The sequence below is a fragment of the Oryctolagus cuniculus genome, chromosome 13 (assembly GCF_964237555.1).
Source record: "Oryctolagus cuniculus chromosome 13, mOryCun1.1, whole genome shotgun sequence".
Classification (NCBI taxonomy): Eukaryota; Metazoa; Chordata; class Mammalia; order Lagomorpha; family Leporidae; genus Oryctolagus; species Oryctolagus cuniculus.
The window spans coordinates 76,859,529-76,877,474 of record NC_091444.1 but is presented as its reverse complement, the minus strand read 5'-3'; the positions used below and the strand labels follow the sequence as shown (position 1 = coordinate 76,877,474).

At 39.5% G+C, this 17,946-nt stretch overlaps 1 protein-coding gene and 1 long non-coding RNA gene across 14 annotated transcripts in view; one reads left to right on the top strand and one right to left on the bottom strand.

Annotated features, from left to right (window-relative positions):
- Positions 1 to 17,946, bottom strand: part of PRKCQ (protein kinase C theta) — a 152,783-nt gene that overhangs the window by 61,378 nt on the left and 73,459 nt on the right. For 7 of the 13 annotated variants that reach the window (XM_051821575.2, XM_051821580.2, XM_051821582.2 and 4 more), the window contains exons 5-11: positions 11,251 to 11,413; positions 10,081 to 10,112; positions 9,899 to 9,984; positions 4,401 to 4,530; positions 1,221 to 1,330; positions 326 to 367; positions 11 to 128 (exon numbers count right to left, since the gene is read on the bottom strand). In XM_051821575.2, coding sequence (XP_051677535.1) covers positions 11 to 128; positions 326 to 367; positions 1,221 to 1,330; positions 4,401 to 4,530; positions 9,899 to 9,984; positions 10,081 to 10,112; positions 11,251 to 11,413 — 681 coding nt within the window. The remainder of the gene's footprint in view (positions 1 to 10; positions 129 to 325; positions 368 to 1,220; positions 1,331 to 4,400; positions 4,531 to 9,898; positions 9,985 to 10,080; positions 10,113 to 11,250; positions 11,414 to 17,946) is intronic. The other 6 variants (XM_051821578.2, XM_070055781.1, XM_070055780.1 and 3 more) reach the window with 1 other exon arrangement.
- Positions 3,005 to 16,783, top strand: LOC103350888 (uncharacterized). Its single transcript, XR_518732.4, has 3 exons — positions 3,005 to 3,099; positions 12,773 to 12,856; positions 16,648 to 16,783. It is a non-coding gene; the product is annotated as an uncharacterized lncRNA (long non-coding RNA).

Genomic DNA, 17,946 nt, shown 5'->3' with positions numbered 1-17,946 from the left:
CAATGGCTACCTCTTTTCCCTGGTGTTGGTAAGTGTGGCGGCCGTGTTTCACTTCTGGTGGAGCATGGGAGACCAATTTCAACTGGACCTTCTCTGAAGATGTGTTCTGAATCTCTTAAGGAGCGAGCCTAGATTACAGATACAGAGTCAGTCCATCCACCTACCACCGTCCATGTGACAGCTCAGTCTGCTGTCCCTAGGAACAAAAGCTATTTAAGATTCCAAAATGCACAGGTTGACCAAAGCTCATCTTTCCCTCAACATTCTTTGAGGATCCCTAATCCTGTGAGAGGATTTACTGTACCAGTAGAGCACGCTCACTTACTTTTCTGGGGTTAGCTGAATTCTCCCATGCTATCCATGGAATCTATCACAAATAAGAATAAAAAGTCAAGGGATGCAAAAATCATTTACACAGGCAATGCTAAGTCTTAACGAGGGCTTATTCTTGGATATCGGAATTTCAAATCATTGCCAAGGAACAAGTGACAAAGCAAAAGTTGCCTTGGACTTGTTGACAAAGCAAAAGTTGCCTTGGACTTGTTGTTCTGAGGCAACTATCAGGATAATCTCTATCAAATAAATGTTTTCTCCTGGATTATTATGTAGTCCTATTATTCAAGTATGAAGCTGGCAATGAATTCTGAATAATTTTAATGAATTTATAGTCAGTTCTCTGTGTCTTTAGGTACCACATTCATGAATTCAACCAACATCAGATGGAAAATATTCAGAAAAAAAATTGTATCTGTACTGAACTTTTTTCTGTTGTTCTATAAACAATGCAATATAACAACTCTGTCCATGGCATTTATATTGTCTTAAGTATTATAACTAATTTATAAAGATTTAAAGATTGTATGCAATATTCCATCATTTTATCTAAGGCACCTGAGCATCTGTCCCTTTTGTTATCTAGAGGGGGCTGGAACCAGTTTTCCTGCTGATCTAGGGATGACTGTTTTCTTTCTGTCCCTGTTCATTCCAGGAAGAATTTAAAATCTTATAAAGATGCAACACGAATTGTATTGACTAAATAAAAGTATATATCAAAGGGAAGGGTATGAGCATGGCAATGGATGAAAGTGTCAAGACAAATGCTCAGAAACACATTCCACATGGTCCCATTGGCTTGCTGTAGGTCAAAGAGCAAAAGGATTTGAGCGGCCCTTGTTAAACAGCTAACATGGCAGGAGCTCATCAAGTCAATGCTTCCCTACCTGTTGGGTGCTTTCGATCATCGCCAAAGCTTCAGCCATTAGCTTCTGGTTTATACCACAGAGGTTGGCCACTTTTGTCTGGCATCGGTGATGGACATTCATGCCACATGCTAAAAGGAAGAAACAGGGCTGGTGAGCAGTAGAGACAGAATGAGTTGGCATTATTTTTATTTTGCAAAAAGGAAAAGGAAGACGAGTGGGAGATACTGGAGCAAGGATCCTGGGGAGGAAAGCATGTGCTGTGGCAGCTTGTACTGGCAGTCAACAATGCATGACCTTGAACAAGTCACTTTCTCTCCATGGACCCCAGATGAGGGGTCTTGTTGCAAAGAATTCAGGATGTCTATGGGCTTCTGGTTCTAAGACTCTACCATTCTTGGCACGTCTATTTATTCATGAATCCTGAAAAGAGCACCATAAATAAATAACCTCTACTTTTGTGACCCAAGGATCCTTCTTGGATTGGGGATATGTGTGTGCCTTTGAGATAACTATTACATCACATCATTAGTGTGAATTAGAAAATTCAAACTTTGTGTATGAAATATCATCATTACATCAAAGAATCTAACAAAAATTTTCACACTCCAGTTGATAAAACTCTAATCTCAAGTACTGCTTGTATATTTGAATATTAGATAAACAGCAGTTGGCATAATGCAATTGGGTGGTGGGACTTATGAAATGGTATAGTTTTAATTGTATTGGCTTATTAGCAATCTTTTTATATGAGGATCTTAGCACAGTGATTGGCACTTGGCTGAGTAATCAACAAATACAACTTCTCATTCATCTTCATTATTTGTTACATGGACATATGTGTTAAAATATTTAGGTGAAATTTGACAGCCCTCACCTTTAGTTTAAACTAGACTACTCTTTTTTAGATAGTTCATCATAAAACAGAATAAAGCAGCATGTTCTATGCAAATAGCTCTAAACTATTATTAGTCTCAGTACATATACATAGATACAGCTACAAAGTTCTATTTGAAGCAACATCTTGCATGTGTATTTAAAAACTTTAATATGGTAAGAATGTTTTCTATGGTACTACTCTGAATTCTGCACTATCAGCATTACATGGACCTTATTTATGTAGGTTTTAACTTCAGCAGTCCCAGTTCCACTTTCTTACTCATTGCTGCAAAGCAAAGTAAGTCAGTTATCCAGCATTTAACATGATTGTAATTTTATTTTGTTCCTTAAAACTGTAGCCAAATCTAGGCTTGTTTCTGAAGCACATGGTCCTGAAGAAAGGCCACCATCCCCACTTTCACTACATTAGTTTTTGTTACTAACCTATCAGATGGCAACTTGATCTCTGTGAATGCAAATAGTCCCTTTTGGTGGCTATTTTCATGGGAATTAGTGTAGAGACAGAGGGAAGACAGGGTAAAGGCTAACGGAGACCCTATTTAAGAAGATGGCCTACAAAGCACAGAAGAGTAAAGCCAAGAAGAGGGAGAGAGAATCAGAGAACCAGGACAATCAATAGATTAGGATGTGGGCAGGTGGAAGGGGACAGAGTTGAGAAAACAGGGAGATTTAGGAGCTATAAGAAGAAAGAATGGAAAATGAAATGGGGAAGGAAAGGCAGGGGAGGGAAAGGAGAGGTGGCAACAGAAAAGAGGGAGGGGAACTATGAGAAATGAAGGTGGTAGGAGGGAAGCAGGGAAAGAGAATGGAATGGGAAGGGAAGAATGTTAGAAAAAGGAACACAACCAAGCAGGTCATGTGAGCATGAAATAATGCCTAGGAATCTTCAGGGAAGTTCTGAGCTTTATAGTCAACTGGTCAGGACCAGCCTGGCCTCAGCAGGCGAACCCTTGAGCTCCAAGGACATCCAAATGTGATACCATCACAGGATTACTAACCAGTGAGAATCTGAATATTCATGTTTCTGTTTATGCAATCAGAATACTGGGGCTTTTTTTGTTTGCCTATGAACCTTTTATATAATACTCTTCCTATTCATGTATTCTTTAACAGGTGTATAGAGGAAGCTGTATAATACTTTGGGACCATAACAGGATTCTCAAGGCTAATTCTGACGACCTATTATTTTTGCCTTAGGCAGTGATTTTAAAACACAACTCTTTCTAAGAGGTTACCCCAGGCTCCTCTAGGCACATGAACCTCATAGGGATAAGGAAAGGGAGACTGTGGAAGATGATCTTGCACCTTCTGTCAGCCAACTGTATGCTTAAAGGAGAAGACATACACTCATACTAGCTGATGGCATAAATTAAAACGAGATTGTCAAGAAAAAATAAACTAGCTTATATGCTTAACAGTTCATCATCATCAAAAATTGTGCTGCAGCAGGAAGCCTTCCTACCGAGTCTCTATTATCAGGGACCAGCTCCCACTCTCAACTTGCCCCCTACCAAGGTAGAGCATTTATCAGTTCTTCTCGGAATTTTTTTGCCTCCCTACTTCATGATCCTGGCATAACAACATCTCACTTTCTAAAGGTTATCGCCTTAGCAACTTGGAGTTTTAGAGCAAGAAAACCTTTTGTCTCCTTTTTTCAAGATGGGTTTGAGTAAGTCCATCAGTAAAGACTAGCTTAGGTACTACTCTAAGAGCTGCCTTTGAGGAAAGACCAGACAAGGAGAAATGGTAGTGGGTGCTAGACTTGGCTTTTTCCTGGCCACTTGGAGTTCACAAGAGTGGTTAACTGAAACTTAACTCACAGAGTCTCTGTCTGGGTCCTTACAACAGTCAAATGGACGTGTAAGCTTGTTCCTTGATGGAATGGCAGAATACAGCTGACTGGGGCAAAATAGAAGGGTAGGGACCTCACACAGCTACACCTGCCAGAATTAGAAAAGGGGCAGCCCAGAGCTTACGGTGGAAACAGTAATTCAGACCAGAGAGAAGTGGGGGCTTGATCCGTCAGAGGAGAAATGCTGTCTTCATTTTTCTCAAAGGCTATGATACAACAGAAGCTTGTGGGGTACAACAGAGCCTTGACTTCGAACCAGAACTATTGACCACTCATCAGGGATGCAAAGATGAGGCTGTTGCAGGTAGAAGCAGTAGTATGTTGTCCAGGAAGATGCATTCATGGCCACGGTGGGGCCAGGTTGCCTCTTATTTCTCCCTCCTATTCTCTGCAAAGCTTTTCAGAACCCCCCTTGGAGGCTCGCCCTGGGTCCACCTTGCTCTACTCACCATCACACTTGAGTCCTTGCCTCGCCAGCCCCCACAGCAGAGTCCCACAGTGCTCACAGAACGTTGGGCTCTTGTAATTGTAGACTTTAAATCTGTGTGGCATGTCAATTTTGAATCTCTCCTTGTGGAACTGAAAGACAGACAGAAGATGTGACCCTAGTGTGTCTCCGGGTCTTGGTCTTGGAGATCCTTGCAGATCCTTTAGCATAATTAACAGTGGCCACAATGAAAACATGGGCATTGTGTGCATTTTAATCATCTTTTTAAAATTGTTAAGCCTTATAGACACGTCTGAAAAAAGCAGGGAGCCCAAAACCCATCCCTGGAAGGGACAAGCCTGCACTTGTCCCTCCAGCACCCTGGAGACAGCTCAAGTCTGAGGTATCAGCACAGGCAGGCTAATATTTCAGGGAGATGGGACTGGAGGAGTAGGGTTATTTATTTAAATGGAAGTGAAACACTGCTGTCATTTAAATAAATGAAGCTTCCCTTCCTGTCTTAGTATAAATATTTTATTTTCTCTTTCTGCCCAGAACTAGTGATTTAACCTTTGAGATTCGGAATGCCTCTCCTTGTAGGAAACATTGTTATTGGATTTGCTAGTATGACAGCCTGAGGTGGGAAGCATTTTTACACCTGTTACCCATGAATTGAACTGATGCCATAGAGGCAGTCACAGTTCCTGCCAGATGCAGTGGACAAATATGTCACATGTATCACTTTGGCACATGTGTTATCTCGTGGAATCCTCAAAATAACCTATTTGAAGTCACCTCTGTTCCTTTCCTCCTTTGATAGATGACGAGAGTAGGCACAGAAAGGGCAAGAAACTCATCCACTGAGTCAGGAGATCTATGAGCTTACAGTCAGAATCAGAGTCCATCCATCTTCTTCTGGCTAAAAAATAAAAGTGATGACTCAAAAGGAGAGGTGAGATGGGAGAAGGATACTAGTGTTACTTTATGAGGGGTCTTCAAAAAGTTCACTGAAAATGCTAACTATGAAAAAAAAACATGTATGGATTTCAAATTTGTTTTGCACCAAAATAAGTATTTTTAAATTTCATTTTCCATAATCTTTTCGAAGTATTCTCATATTCTATAATTTTTTAAAAAGCAGTTTTCAATATTTAAATTCTCTCAATCAAACTTACCAAGTGAACAACAGCAGAAAAATTGGGAAATTTAATTTTTGGAAAGATATCAGTTTTCTAGTACACTAAAAAGACTTCATTGGAGCAAAGAATTTTATCTAGCAGTTTAGATGCCCATGTGCCATAACAAGAGTTGCTGGGTTTAATTCCCAACTTCAGCTTTTCAGCGATGCAGATTCTAGGAGGTAGTGGTTATAGTTCAAATAGTTGAATTCCTGCCACTCACATGGGAAACCTGGATTGGGTCTCCAGCTCCTAGCTTTGGCCTCCTCCCAGCTCCAGCCATCGTGGACATTTGGGGAGTGAACCAGCAAATGGGAGCTCTCTGTCTCTCTTTCAGCCCAGCAAAAAAAAATATTTTAAAAAGAAAATAATTTATTTATTACAGCTTATACCTCTGCAGAAATTTCTAGTGACACAATTTGTTTGGGAATGTACAAAGCCAAGAAGTCTTGTTCACTCTCACAGTAACAGATCTAATGCTCCTGTGTGTATATTGCACAGTTTTGGCTCTCTGGAATGGCTGTGTAGAACTGTTTAATTGTTGCTCAGCACCTATTGTAGCCATTTGCAACCAAGAACAAATAATTTCCAGAATGCTTCATCTTCCATAGTGTAAATGTGAACCATTAATAGGCCAAGGATCAGAAAAGGGTGATGATTACAAATTCTGAACATAGGTCCAAATGGCTGGAGCCACGGTTCATGAAGACTGCAGATCTATTCTTTCCAATGTAAAAGCCAGTTAGCTAGATGGGGTTAGAAAACATTTGAAAGGTGGTGAGTTGTACTGTGTTTGTAAAATACAAACTGGATTTTTAAGACCTTGTTCTACAAATAGTAAATGTCTCATTTCTTTTCTATTGATTACATGTTGAAATGAGAATATCTGGATAGATTGACTTAAATAAAATAGATGACTGAAATTGACTTCACATGTTTCTTTTTCTTTGTTTAATGTGTTTACTTGAAAGTTTAAAATGATACATATGACTCCCATTCTATTTATATTGGGTAATATACCATTAGGTTTGGGGCACAAAAAGACCCCAATGAGCAGAGAACATGATATTACTCACACAGCTATTCATTCATTTAACTCATTCATTTAACTAACTAGTTCTGAATACTTTACCTTATGCCAAGGACTTTGTTAACCATGAGGTTATCAGCAATAGTGACAATGAATGATTTTTCCAGAAAAACTGAAGACATCAAGTAGAGGGAGAAGGAGGTCTAGAGATAATTAATTACTTGATTTAAACAAACACAAACATGGTCTGAGAGATTCAGTCTGAATTTTCATACCAGCTCAACCACTTACAGGTGATTTGAGTATGGAAAAGCAATTTTAAGCTCTTGGACCCACACCCCCTTCTGGATCTAAATTTTGGAAGAAATTCTTCTTTGGAAAAAAATTCAATCCATTTGCCTTCTCTGTGTTACAGAAAACCACATACCTGGACAGGTTAACTCCATCAAAACCAAGTAGATTTGAGCTTTGCTCCTACTGCTTTTCAGAAATCACTCAGCTTTCCCACCTCTAAGATAATAGTGCCATAAGCTTTCCTTCTTCCTTCTGCTAACCTTCAGACTCCATTGAGGATACAAGGATCAAAGGGGTGCTCCCTTGTCTGCCCACCACCAAATCTACAAACCTACCCTGACCAGTGGTCACCCTGTCAAAACTGATGAAGCACCCCTCTGCCCATCAGAGACCCTTCTTCATGTAAGATCAAGACCTGTCCCATTCTTGTCAACAGACTTCTCTCTCCCCAGCCTCAACCATCTCTGTTACCATGAGGGGACTCACCTCCTTCCAACTATTCTAATGATCAATATATGTTTCATAGTTAATCTCCTTAACAATATTAATGAATTGGTAGCTTACACATCACCACCTTCCACTCACCATTAGTGCAAGCCACCAGTCTAAAATCTCCAGTTCCCCTGAAATCTCTTTGATAAGGGGCTCTAAAGATTTCTGTGTGACCCTCCTCTTTCTCAACAATACATTTGCATAGAACACAACAGACGCCATCTCTTTCTGGCTTCTGTAACTTCCATACATACTGAGTGTAGGGGGAGCTCACTCTGAACCTGTGTTCTCAATTTTGATCTCTATCCCTTCTCTTCTACCTAACACCAGATTCCTTTATAGTCAGTTTTAAGCTTTCATCTCATTCTATTTCCTCACTAAGTAGTCTCTGGCAGCTTTTAAACTTCACCTATTTGATAATCACTCTCAAAATTATAGAGCTATTCCACTGAATTTCAAGCTTATATAAAACTATTGATTTGATACTTCCACTTGGATGTCCATGGGCATCTCAGATTGAGACTCTCGAAAATGGAAAATCAATGTTTTCTTTTCAGTCTTACTCATATAGTGATTTTTTTGCTCTCTACTTCAGTGATCAACCTTAAGTAGAACTTTTGGGATGAAGCCACACAGTAAGAACAATCTTTATATTCCTCTCTTTGATCCTCCATGTCCAATCCTTTGGCAAAGCTAGTGATTTCTAACATAATCACCTTAAAGTCTGCTCACTTTGCTCCATTTTTGCTGTCACCACATTGTTACAAACTACCAAGTGCCCACCGCCCACCTTCAATCTCCTCTGATTTTCCTTTTTCTTTAAAAAAGTTATTTATTTGAAAGGCAACATTAAAGAGAGAGAGGGGAGAGATCAAGAGAAAGAGAGCAAGAGGGAGATGGAGGGAGAGAGGAAAGCAGGGAGGGAGAGAGAAAGAGAGAGGAGAGAGAGATATATCTTCCATTTGCTGGTTCATTCCCCCATTGCAGTTATGCAATGGCCAGAGTTGGGCCAGGCCCAAACCAGAAGCCTGGAACTGTATCTGGGTGTCCCACATTGTTATCAGGGTCCCAAACACTTGGCCCATCTTCTGCTGCTTTCCCAGTTGTATTAGCAGGGAGCTGGATCAGAAGTGCAGCAATCGGGACTCAAATAGATGCTCATATGGGATGCTGGCATCTCAGGCTTTTTGACTTAACCTGCTGTGCCCCAATGCCAGCTCCTCTGGTTTTACATTCCCTTAACAGACTATCTTCCCCTACAGCATCATAGAGTGTGGGCTTTCTACTAAAGTCAAATAAAGTTTAATCACTTTTCCAGGAGCCAAAGAAGTCTTGTGTTGGTCCCAGTTCTGCCATGATGCCTATCTGGTGTCCAATCTCCTCTCTCTCTCTCAGGTCCTTGCAGCTCTAGCCATACTGGTCTCATTTCAAATCCCAGAACATGCTGAGCTCTACCCCATTTCAGACTCCTCTGGTCTGTCTGCAGCATTCCTCCTGCTGCTTATCTAACTGCCCCTTCACCTTTCAGTTCTATATTTCAATCTCCCGTAAGCAGATTCTCAGACCTCCATCTGACTAGGCCACTGGGTTAGTCTCCATCCTTCCACTTTGTTTACAATCCTCATACACTTAACAAATCAAAACTATACACTGTTTATTATCTGTTTCTCCACTTTTTCAGGAAAGCTCTTAAGGGCAAGACCATGTCTGTTTTGGGCCATGCTGTACCTGTCTAGGATTGTCCATGCATGAGATACTCAATAAGTATCTGTCAAACACAGAAGAAAATGATGGGAGAAGGAAGTCAAACTCTATCATAATAATAAGCTGCCCAACTTTCTAGCTCAGGTTCCCTTCTCCATGAGCTAAAATCTAACTTGTTTTCAGATTGTACCTCAAAGTTCATTCTGAAATAAATATTTGCTTCTCCTTAGAAGAATTATACTTCTGTTACCCTATCTTTCTAATCTTGTACAAGCTTATAACTCTGCATTAGATAATCATTTGCCTTTATTTATTCTTAAAATCTTTTAAATTTATATAAGAGGAAAAACTTATGTATTTCATAAGCACAATGATACTTCTCACCCTCCATTCCCTCACCACCTGGCTCCCACCCCTCCCTACCTCTTACTTATTTTTCTTTTAATTTTCACAGTGACATACTTTCAATTTAGTTTATAAGCACAAGCTTAACCCTTATTTACTCTTCAACTGTCACTTCCAGCTTGTTATGCATTTCTCATGCAATTAATTGAAACTGCTTTCTGACTACTTGCTATTATGGTTTTCTGAAAAAAAAATAGTCATTAAAATTCTTACTGTGCTTTTCTTATTCATCTCTGGTTTTGGTGATTTGGTAATTATCATTATTGGAGAGGAAATGAGTTTTAGGGAGATTGATGGCCATTAATAAGCGTAAGGAGTCAAATTCAGGCATTATTGAAAAGAATTAGGCTGCAAAATGTAATGTCAGGATAAAATCTTTGCATGTTAGACAAAGAAAGGAGTCTAAATAATACTTACCATAGTTTCTCTGCTATTGATAGCTGATCCTGTGCATTTGGCTATAACTTTATCGATACACTTCTTGTGAATTGCTGCATTACATTCTGGAAAGAAATCATTGCAACTTAAGATTTTCAGGAGTTAAGGAGCAACTAAATTCAAAGAATGAAGAGCACACAGCAGAAGTTCTTCTTACTTACGTCGGCACTGGTAGCCCTGTTTGTTCAGACCCCTGCAATAAAGTACATGACTCATTTATTGCAATATTCACATCAACATCAGCAGCAAAAGCATTTCAGAGGTGACTGAAATTGCATAACTTCCTAAGCTCACAGAGAACCAGCAGCCCCGGCAAATCATTTGCAAGGAGCATTAAATTAACATTCTGTTTTTATTTCAAAGTGCTTTGTTAAAAGTCTGATAAATAAGCAAGGACCTGTTTTTGTTTTTTTGCATTTTCCTAACAAATGCTGTGGAGATTAAAATGCATGACGAGAAAATCATCCCAGGTTCCTAGTAGCAAATGTCAATGTGTTCCACTTAAAACTTCATTGTCTCACTTAGATGAACAAACTCACTAGAGTGAACAAAGACAACAATAGCACACATTCTTTCCTGTTTCTGAGTGCCTCAGAATATTTGCAACCAACAACATTTCAAGCTTACGCACAATTCCAGAGTAACAGTTGTTATTAAAAAGGAAAGAGGTTCAATCAATTAGATGAAAACAGGCTGATGAAAGGCCATCAAAAGTCTGTTTGACTTTTGGTTACCCTCATTAAGCGGGAGCTGTGTAGTCACAGATTCTGCAATACTCAAATAGAAGAGCATCCTTTAATCCTCCAGGATGCTGAGAACCAGAAATGGGAGTCATTTCAAGTCTCCCCTCTCTCATATCCTTTGCTATGTGGTTGCTGAGGCTTAACCTAGTCTCCAAGGCTGTAAAGACACCCAAGAGCCTCATAGGCACTTAAGGCATTAGTTTCAATGGAAAGTGCTGCCTGTTGCAAACAGTAGCAGCAGCACGGCTGGGTTGTTGAGGTGATGGGAGTTTGGGCTATAAAACCGAACTGTGCCTGTAATAAAGATAAAGATACCTCTCTCTTCTGCATCTCCCTTTTGATCACCAGCAAACTTCTGTTCAGTCAGACACTAAGGTCCTTTGGGCCTTTTGCCTGAAAGCACCTTGCTCTACAAGAGCCGCACTATGAAACTCTTTGATTGAATCACACCCTTTCAACCTTCTCAACTTCAGGCGAGGCCAATGACAGCTCTCTAGTGCCCTCCCCCATGGTGGAACACACCAGGCTTGGTGGTTTAAGAGGATGCAATAAAATGGAAAACCCAAGCTTGAAGTAAAATTACTCTACCAGACAAACTCGTGGCAGACAGAGCAAAATGTGGGTTGAGGGAAGAAGGTGGCAGTGAACTCGTGGCACTTGACATGATGGACTTTAGCCTGCTTGATGGCTCCTCGGCGGTGATGCAAAGCAAAGAAGCCTTCAGTCTCAAATTCACTTATGTCCTTTGTATCTAAGGGAATAGAATCGGGGACAAGATGAAGTTCTTTAATAAGATAGTCACAGCTAGGAGAGGAGGGTGGTGGTTGGCTAAGGAACAGAAGTGGATCAGCACTGGGTACCCAGACCAATCCAATTCCAGACAATTATTAAGGTAAGTACAGTATGGTAGTCCCCTGTTGTACTTGGGGTAAAGGTTCCAAGAGCCTCAGCTGAAAACTGAAACCACAGATAATTTCAAACCTATCTTTATCTGGTTTATTTATTTCCTATGCTTCCTGCAGCATTATCACATATGAGGCAACAATTTTGAAATCTATACATAGCTTTTTCATACAATGCACTTTCCACAAACTTTTTAAAGATGCCCTTATAGGAATGGATTTCAAAAATTTCTGCACTACAATAAGCTTATCTTTTAGTTCTGTTTTCCATAAATTGTATGATTTGCTTTTTCAGTATCAGAGTTAATCTGTTCTTTCCCATTTTATGCTCTAGTACTTCCTTTGCATTATTACTTTTGTAGTTTGGGGTCATTAAGTAAAATAAGGGCTACTTGAATGCAAGCAATGTGATACTTCAATGGTAGATCTGATAATCAAGTTGGCTACTAAGCAACTAATGGGTGGGTAGGGTATACAGAGTAGATATGCTGGACAAAGGGAGAATCTGTGTCCTGGGAGGGACAGAGTGGGATGACATGGGATTTCATCATGCTACTCAGAACAGTGCATAACTTAAAATGTATGAATAATTTCTGGAATTTTTCATCTAATATTTTTCACCATGATTGACTGTGAGAAACTGCAACCACAGACAGTAGAATCATGGCTAACAAAGAACTTTTATACTAATGCTTCTTTCCTTAATTCTATGATACAGAAATATCATAGGATATATTTTAGAGAATTTAAACAGTGAAGGTGAATTGCTGGCTTAGTCTCTCACTCTTCTTTAGTGGACTAAGCCACCCCCTTTCAGTTTTTAAAATCAGGTGTCAGAACTTTCAAATTATTTATCAACCTCTCTTCTGCACTGTAAATGATGAGTAAGCCAGAAAAGGCAGGAAGTGGCAACTGGCTTTCTGTCTGTGATTCTAGAGAACAATGTGGTTACTGACAGCAACTTGACAGTGGTGTTTCCGAAGTGCTCAGATGCTCTACATTTGGTTGTTTTTAAACAGACTACTGAAGACTGAAGGGAGTTGGCTAGTCTTGTGTGTGAGGCCAAAACACCTTTGAGAAGCTGTGTACATTCTGGTTTTTGATGTCATAGTGATCAGATACCCCACAGACTGTAGTGATCAATGTGGAAAGAGGCAGAAAATTGATAGACCACTAACAATGCATTGCAAATTTTGTTTAATATATAGACATCCTCTGGTGCATTACCCAGTAACCTACATCAAACCAGCAAATTCACATCTATTCAATGCCACCAGGATTCACAGATACAGGTAAAGTTGTTTGGGGTAGTAACTATCCACAGTATCCTATGCTTAGATGGCCTCTTCCCAAAAAACTGAAAGACTGTAAGTTAGCAATTTTTTAAAGATTTATTTATTTATTTGAAAGGCAGTTACAGAGAGAGAGAAAGAGAGAGGTCTTTCATCCACTAGTTCACTGCCCAAATGACTGCAACGGCTGGAGCTGGGCCAATCCGAAGTCAGGAACCAGGAGCTTCATCTAGGTCTCCCACAAGGATGCAGGGGCCCAAACACTTGGGCCATCCTCTGCTGCTTTCCCAGACGCATTAGCAGGGAGCTGGATCAGAAGTGGAGCAGCCAGGACTTGAACCGGTGCCCATATGGGATGCCGGCACTGAAGACAGCAGCTTAACCTGCTGCACCACAACGTCAGCCTCAAGTTAGTTAATTTCTGAGAATACTTTTGATTCCCTGACTGAAGCCCAGGACTCCCCAAACCACAAAATGATAAGGTAATCATGGGTAACCAGATACAGAATAACATGGTAAATAAGAAAACAAAAAGAACAATGAAAATAACAATCACCAAAATAGTGATAATGAATTTAATGACTGTAACCCCTAGAATCATAATTGTATAAATTAAAAATTCTATGAATTACTTTTTCTATTACTTTTATTTTTTAAGTACCAAAAAATGACGTTTATGCCCATCAACCAAAGACTGGATAAAGAAATTATGGGATATGTATACTGTGGAATACTATGTAGTAGTAAAAAAAAAAAAAGGAAATCTAGTCATTTGCAACAAAACGGATCAATTTGGAAAAGTTGTTACTTAGTGAAATAAGCCAGTCCCAAAGGTACAAATATTATATGTTCTCCCTGATCTGTGAGAACTAATAGTGCACCTAAAAGGAAAGCTGTAGAAGTGAAATTGACACTTTGAGAAATAACACTTTGAGGAACAGTTTTTAATTTTTTATTTATTTTTTCTTTTCTCTTCTTCATACTATATGTTGAAGTCTTAAGTTAGAGTTAATCATATGCATAAAAAGTCAATTTAAAATAGATTTCAGTAGAAAATAAGAGGGTGAATAAGAAAGGGAGGAGGAAGTTTGTAAAGCTGTATAGTTCTGCATACAGTCCTACAGACTTACTTCTAAGAGTACAGTTTAAAAACTTGTCACAGGTCTCCAATCTCATTAAAATTGGTGGTAAAAATGTCATCTTAAATGTTAAAGTGATCGTATTAAGTGTTAAAGTGAACATATAGATAGGATTAAGTGTTAAAGAGATCATATAAATAGTATCAAATGCCTGGTAATAATAATAGACAGAATTAAAAAGGAGGGTATGTCCAACATGGGAAGCAGTCTACACAGGAGATTTTCATAGAATGACAATCACTTTAAGTAATACTCTTAAGGCATTCAGATGTGGCTGAAAAGCCCATGAGAGCAGTTCAGGCATTAAAAGCCAAGATACTGTGGCAAAAAATATCCTACATGAAGAATCTCTGTGAGTGAAACCCCAGTGGAAAGAAGGGGACATCTAAGAAGGATGTACTTTTCTCGGGAGGGAGGAGAGGAACTTCCACTTTGCTCATGGCTTTGTCTAAACAGTGACAGAGCTTGCAGTCTCAAAAGGCTTCCATAACCTTGGCAGCTCATGTCAAGAGCCTCGGGAGGTCACTGACATCATAAATAAGAGTGTTAATTGTTAAATTAACAACAGAAGTCACTGTGCACTTACTTCCCATGTAGGACCTCTGTCCTTAATGAGTTGAATTATGAGAATTAACTGCAAAACTTGTTCTCAAACAGTACTTTATACATTGTGTGTGTGTGTGTGTGTGTGTGTGCAAACTGTTGAAACCTTGTCTTCTGTATATAAAGTTAATTAAAAGTGAATCTTAGTGAAGAATGGAATGGGAGAGGGAGTAGGAGGTGAGACAGGAGTGGAGGTGGGAGGGTGGGTATGGGGGGAAGAAGCACTATATTCCTAAAGCTGTATCTATGAAATTTGCATTCATTAAGTAAAAAGGTTTAAAAAAAAACCCTCCATTTTACAGACAGAAAAAAAAAAACATAACTAGCAAATAAATCTACTGACAAATAAAAGGAACAAAATTTATGTCAACAAAAAAAGGAAGTTTAATCACGAATAAAAGGCCCATCATATTTCACAAGTATAAAGAATTAACAATATTTAAACCAAATTACTTCCATTCTAGCTAAGCAACACAGAGGCCTGACATATATTTGAGGCAAATGCTCCTGCCAGGATATGTTATTTTCCCTTCCCTAATAGTGCTGAGACCAGAAACACACTCAGTAGACAGCAGAGGGGTTTTTCAAGTAGATATCTCTTCCAGGGGAGTCTAGCCACCTAATATTTTAAGGTTAGCTTATTTGGGTCTTTTTACTTGGAATGAGGCTGGAGATAAATTAGGCGTGGTGAATGAAGAGCCAAATTCAGGGTCATTGAGTTAATCACCTTCTTCTACTGCTGTTTCAAGAGTAGGGATCAATTTACAACATGTGAATGGCAGAGTAACATTTGACTCACTTCTATTTTGGTCCAAATGTAATGAAATGAAAGAAGTTTAAAAATACTTTTAGGGGTCGTCACTGTGGAGCAGAAGGTTAAGACTCCACATGCGATGTTGGCATCTCCTATGAGTGCTGGTTCAAGTCCTGGCTGCTCCACTTCCAATCTAGTTCCCCGCTAATGTGCTTGGGAAAGTAGCAGTAGATACCCCAACTCTTTGGGCCCCTGCATCCATATGGGAGAGCTAGAAGAAGCTCCTGGCTTCTGGTCTTGGCCTGGCCCAGCCCTGGGTGTTGCAGCCATTTGGGGAGTGAACCAGCAAATGGAAGATTTTCTCTCTCTCTCTCTCTCTCTTCCTTCTCTCTATATATCTCTGCCTTTCAAATAAATAAATCTTTAAAAATACTTTTAAGTTCAGGGAATGGAATTATTCTGTGAATCCTAACTGACTTGTTGTGATAGGTAGATAGAGATAGACAGATATAGATAAATGATAGACATATAATAGATAGATGGTAGATAATAGTCTATGCACTGGACTACTGAAATTTTAAAAATATCAGAAAGTACTCTTTCCTAAGATTTTATCACTGACCATTCCAACCATTATAAGACAGTAAATGTATATAAATATAGAATTTTGAAAATTCTTTTGGCATTGATGGTGTTTGTTTCTAAAGTAATTTGCTCTCTTTCTTACTGTTTTGAATAAGTTCACTGGTTTTTATATTTGCTCATTTCTTTTATACTGATGGCTCCTAATTTTTATTTAGCCTAATCTATCACTTGTTTGCAGTCCATCAAACCACAAATGTTTTCTCAGCAGCTCTGGCTAAATTGATGTGCTGAGTGTTAGGAAGAAATATGAGATGCCATTCCTAACCCTTGAGCAGCTAACAGTCAAGTCAGAGAGACTGTAAGAGGCAGTTTACAACAGTACAAAAAACACTCTGAGCTATACTAACACATATTTTGTAAGAGGTATAAAAAGAAATTACAAAAGAAACCAAAGGGAAGCAGTTCAACACTTAAGAGGGAAACTTGCATGCTATCCCATGAGGCAAGCCCGAAGAATGGGGCTTTTGGCTTTGGGTGATGTAGTAGTGTCAACTAGATTGAAGGCTAAGAGATGGGCAAGTTGTTTTGAGGATACATAATCTTGGGAAATTTATTACTCAAAATACAAAGCAGATTCTTAAGATTTAAGAATTGAGGGAGTGGTGAACAGTTTATAAAATCTATTTTTTTTCCTCCGGCGGATATCTCAGAGAAATAGAGAAAAGAAGAATTCATGGAGGCAACATGGTAAAAAGGAGACCTCTCTTTCAAAACTTAGGAAGATGCCTTAATTCAGCATGTGTTGGCGAAAAGGAGGAGATCATAAAGAGAAGGAGCCGTTGGAGATGTCAGAGAGGAAGTGTGTTGATGGAGAAAGGCTGCTGAGGAGGCAGGCTTGAGACCCAAAAAGAGAAAGATGTCTCTGAGGCAGAGAAACAAGAAGAGAGTGTGTGAGGCAGCAGTTGTGTCCCAGAGCGCAGAGACAAAAATGGAGTCTCTACCAACTATACTGGGCCAATGTCAACCTCTGACAGTGAGAGAAGGATACCTTCAGAAACCAAAGAGGATGAGAATTTTTTTTTTTTTTTTTTTTTTGCAGCAGCCATTGTGTGAAAATCTAAAGGAAACAAAAGATATTTCTAAATGGTCAGTTGACCCCAACTGGACAGCTCCACATTCATCAAGAACTTCCTATGCGTCCAGCCAGTAACCTGGCATGGGAGTTAAAGAGATAGAAAAGATGTGGTTCATCCACAACTGTCCTGCAAGGAGTTGGAAAGGCAACCAGCATACCAAATATCAGAACACAAATATTCACAGGATGCTCTGGAACCTTGAAGAACTACACCAGCTAAGGCAGGTAGAAGCAAATGGAGGCGAGAGACAGGAAAACTGGACAAGTTGGATATGGGCAGGGATGATTTCTGAGCTGAGTTCTGAATGATAAGCAATGCATACTAATGTGTGGGAGAAAGCTCAGACATTCTCTGGAGGTGCAAGAGAACAGGGAAGGACGCAGAGGTAAGGACACTCAGGATGAAGCTGCGGGGGTCCTGCAGGTGTCGATTATTGCAGGGGTGGACAGTGCAAAGCAGATTTGTGGCCCTGTCCAGAAGATGCGCAAGTATCGGATAAGTCTGAACATTTTCCTGTAGATAAATTATAAACACTGAGAGGCTGTAATGGGGTAGGGGAAGAGGGTGGAGTGGAGGCATGGCCTGGTCAGATTGGCCTTTGCCACAGTGTATTCTAGCGGCACAGAATGAATGGAATATGGCAAAAAGTTAATTATGTAAGCAGACACTAAAAAAATGATTAGATAACATGGATAGAAACTCTTGACTGATGTGAGAGGTGAAGAGAAGCTATAAAAATTGCTCCCAGGTTTTGTGGAGGGAGTTATAATTAACTAAGATAGTGAGTACACTAGAAAAGGTTACTGGTGAAAATTATGAGAAATATTGGGCACTTAATTTGGACACTTTCAAATTTATAATTTACTTCTGACA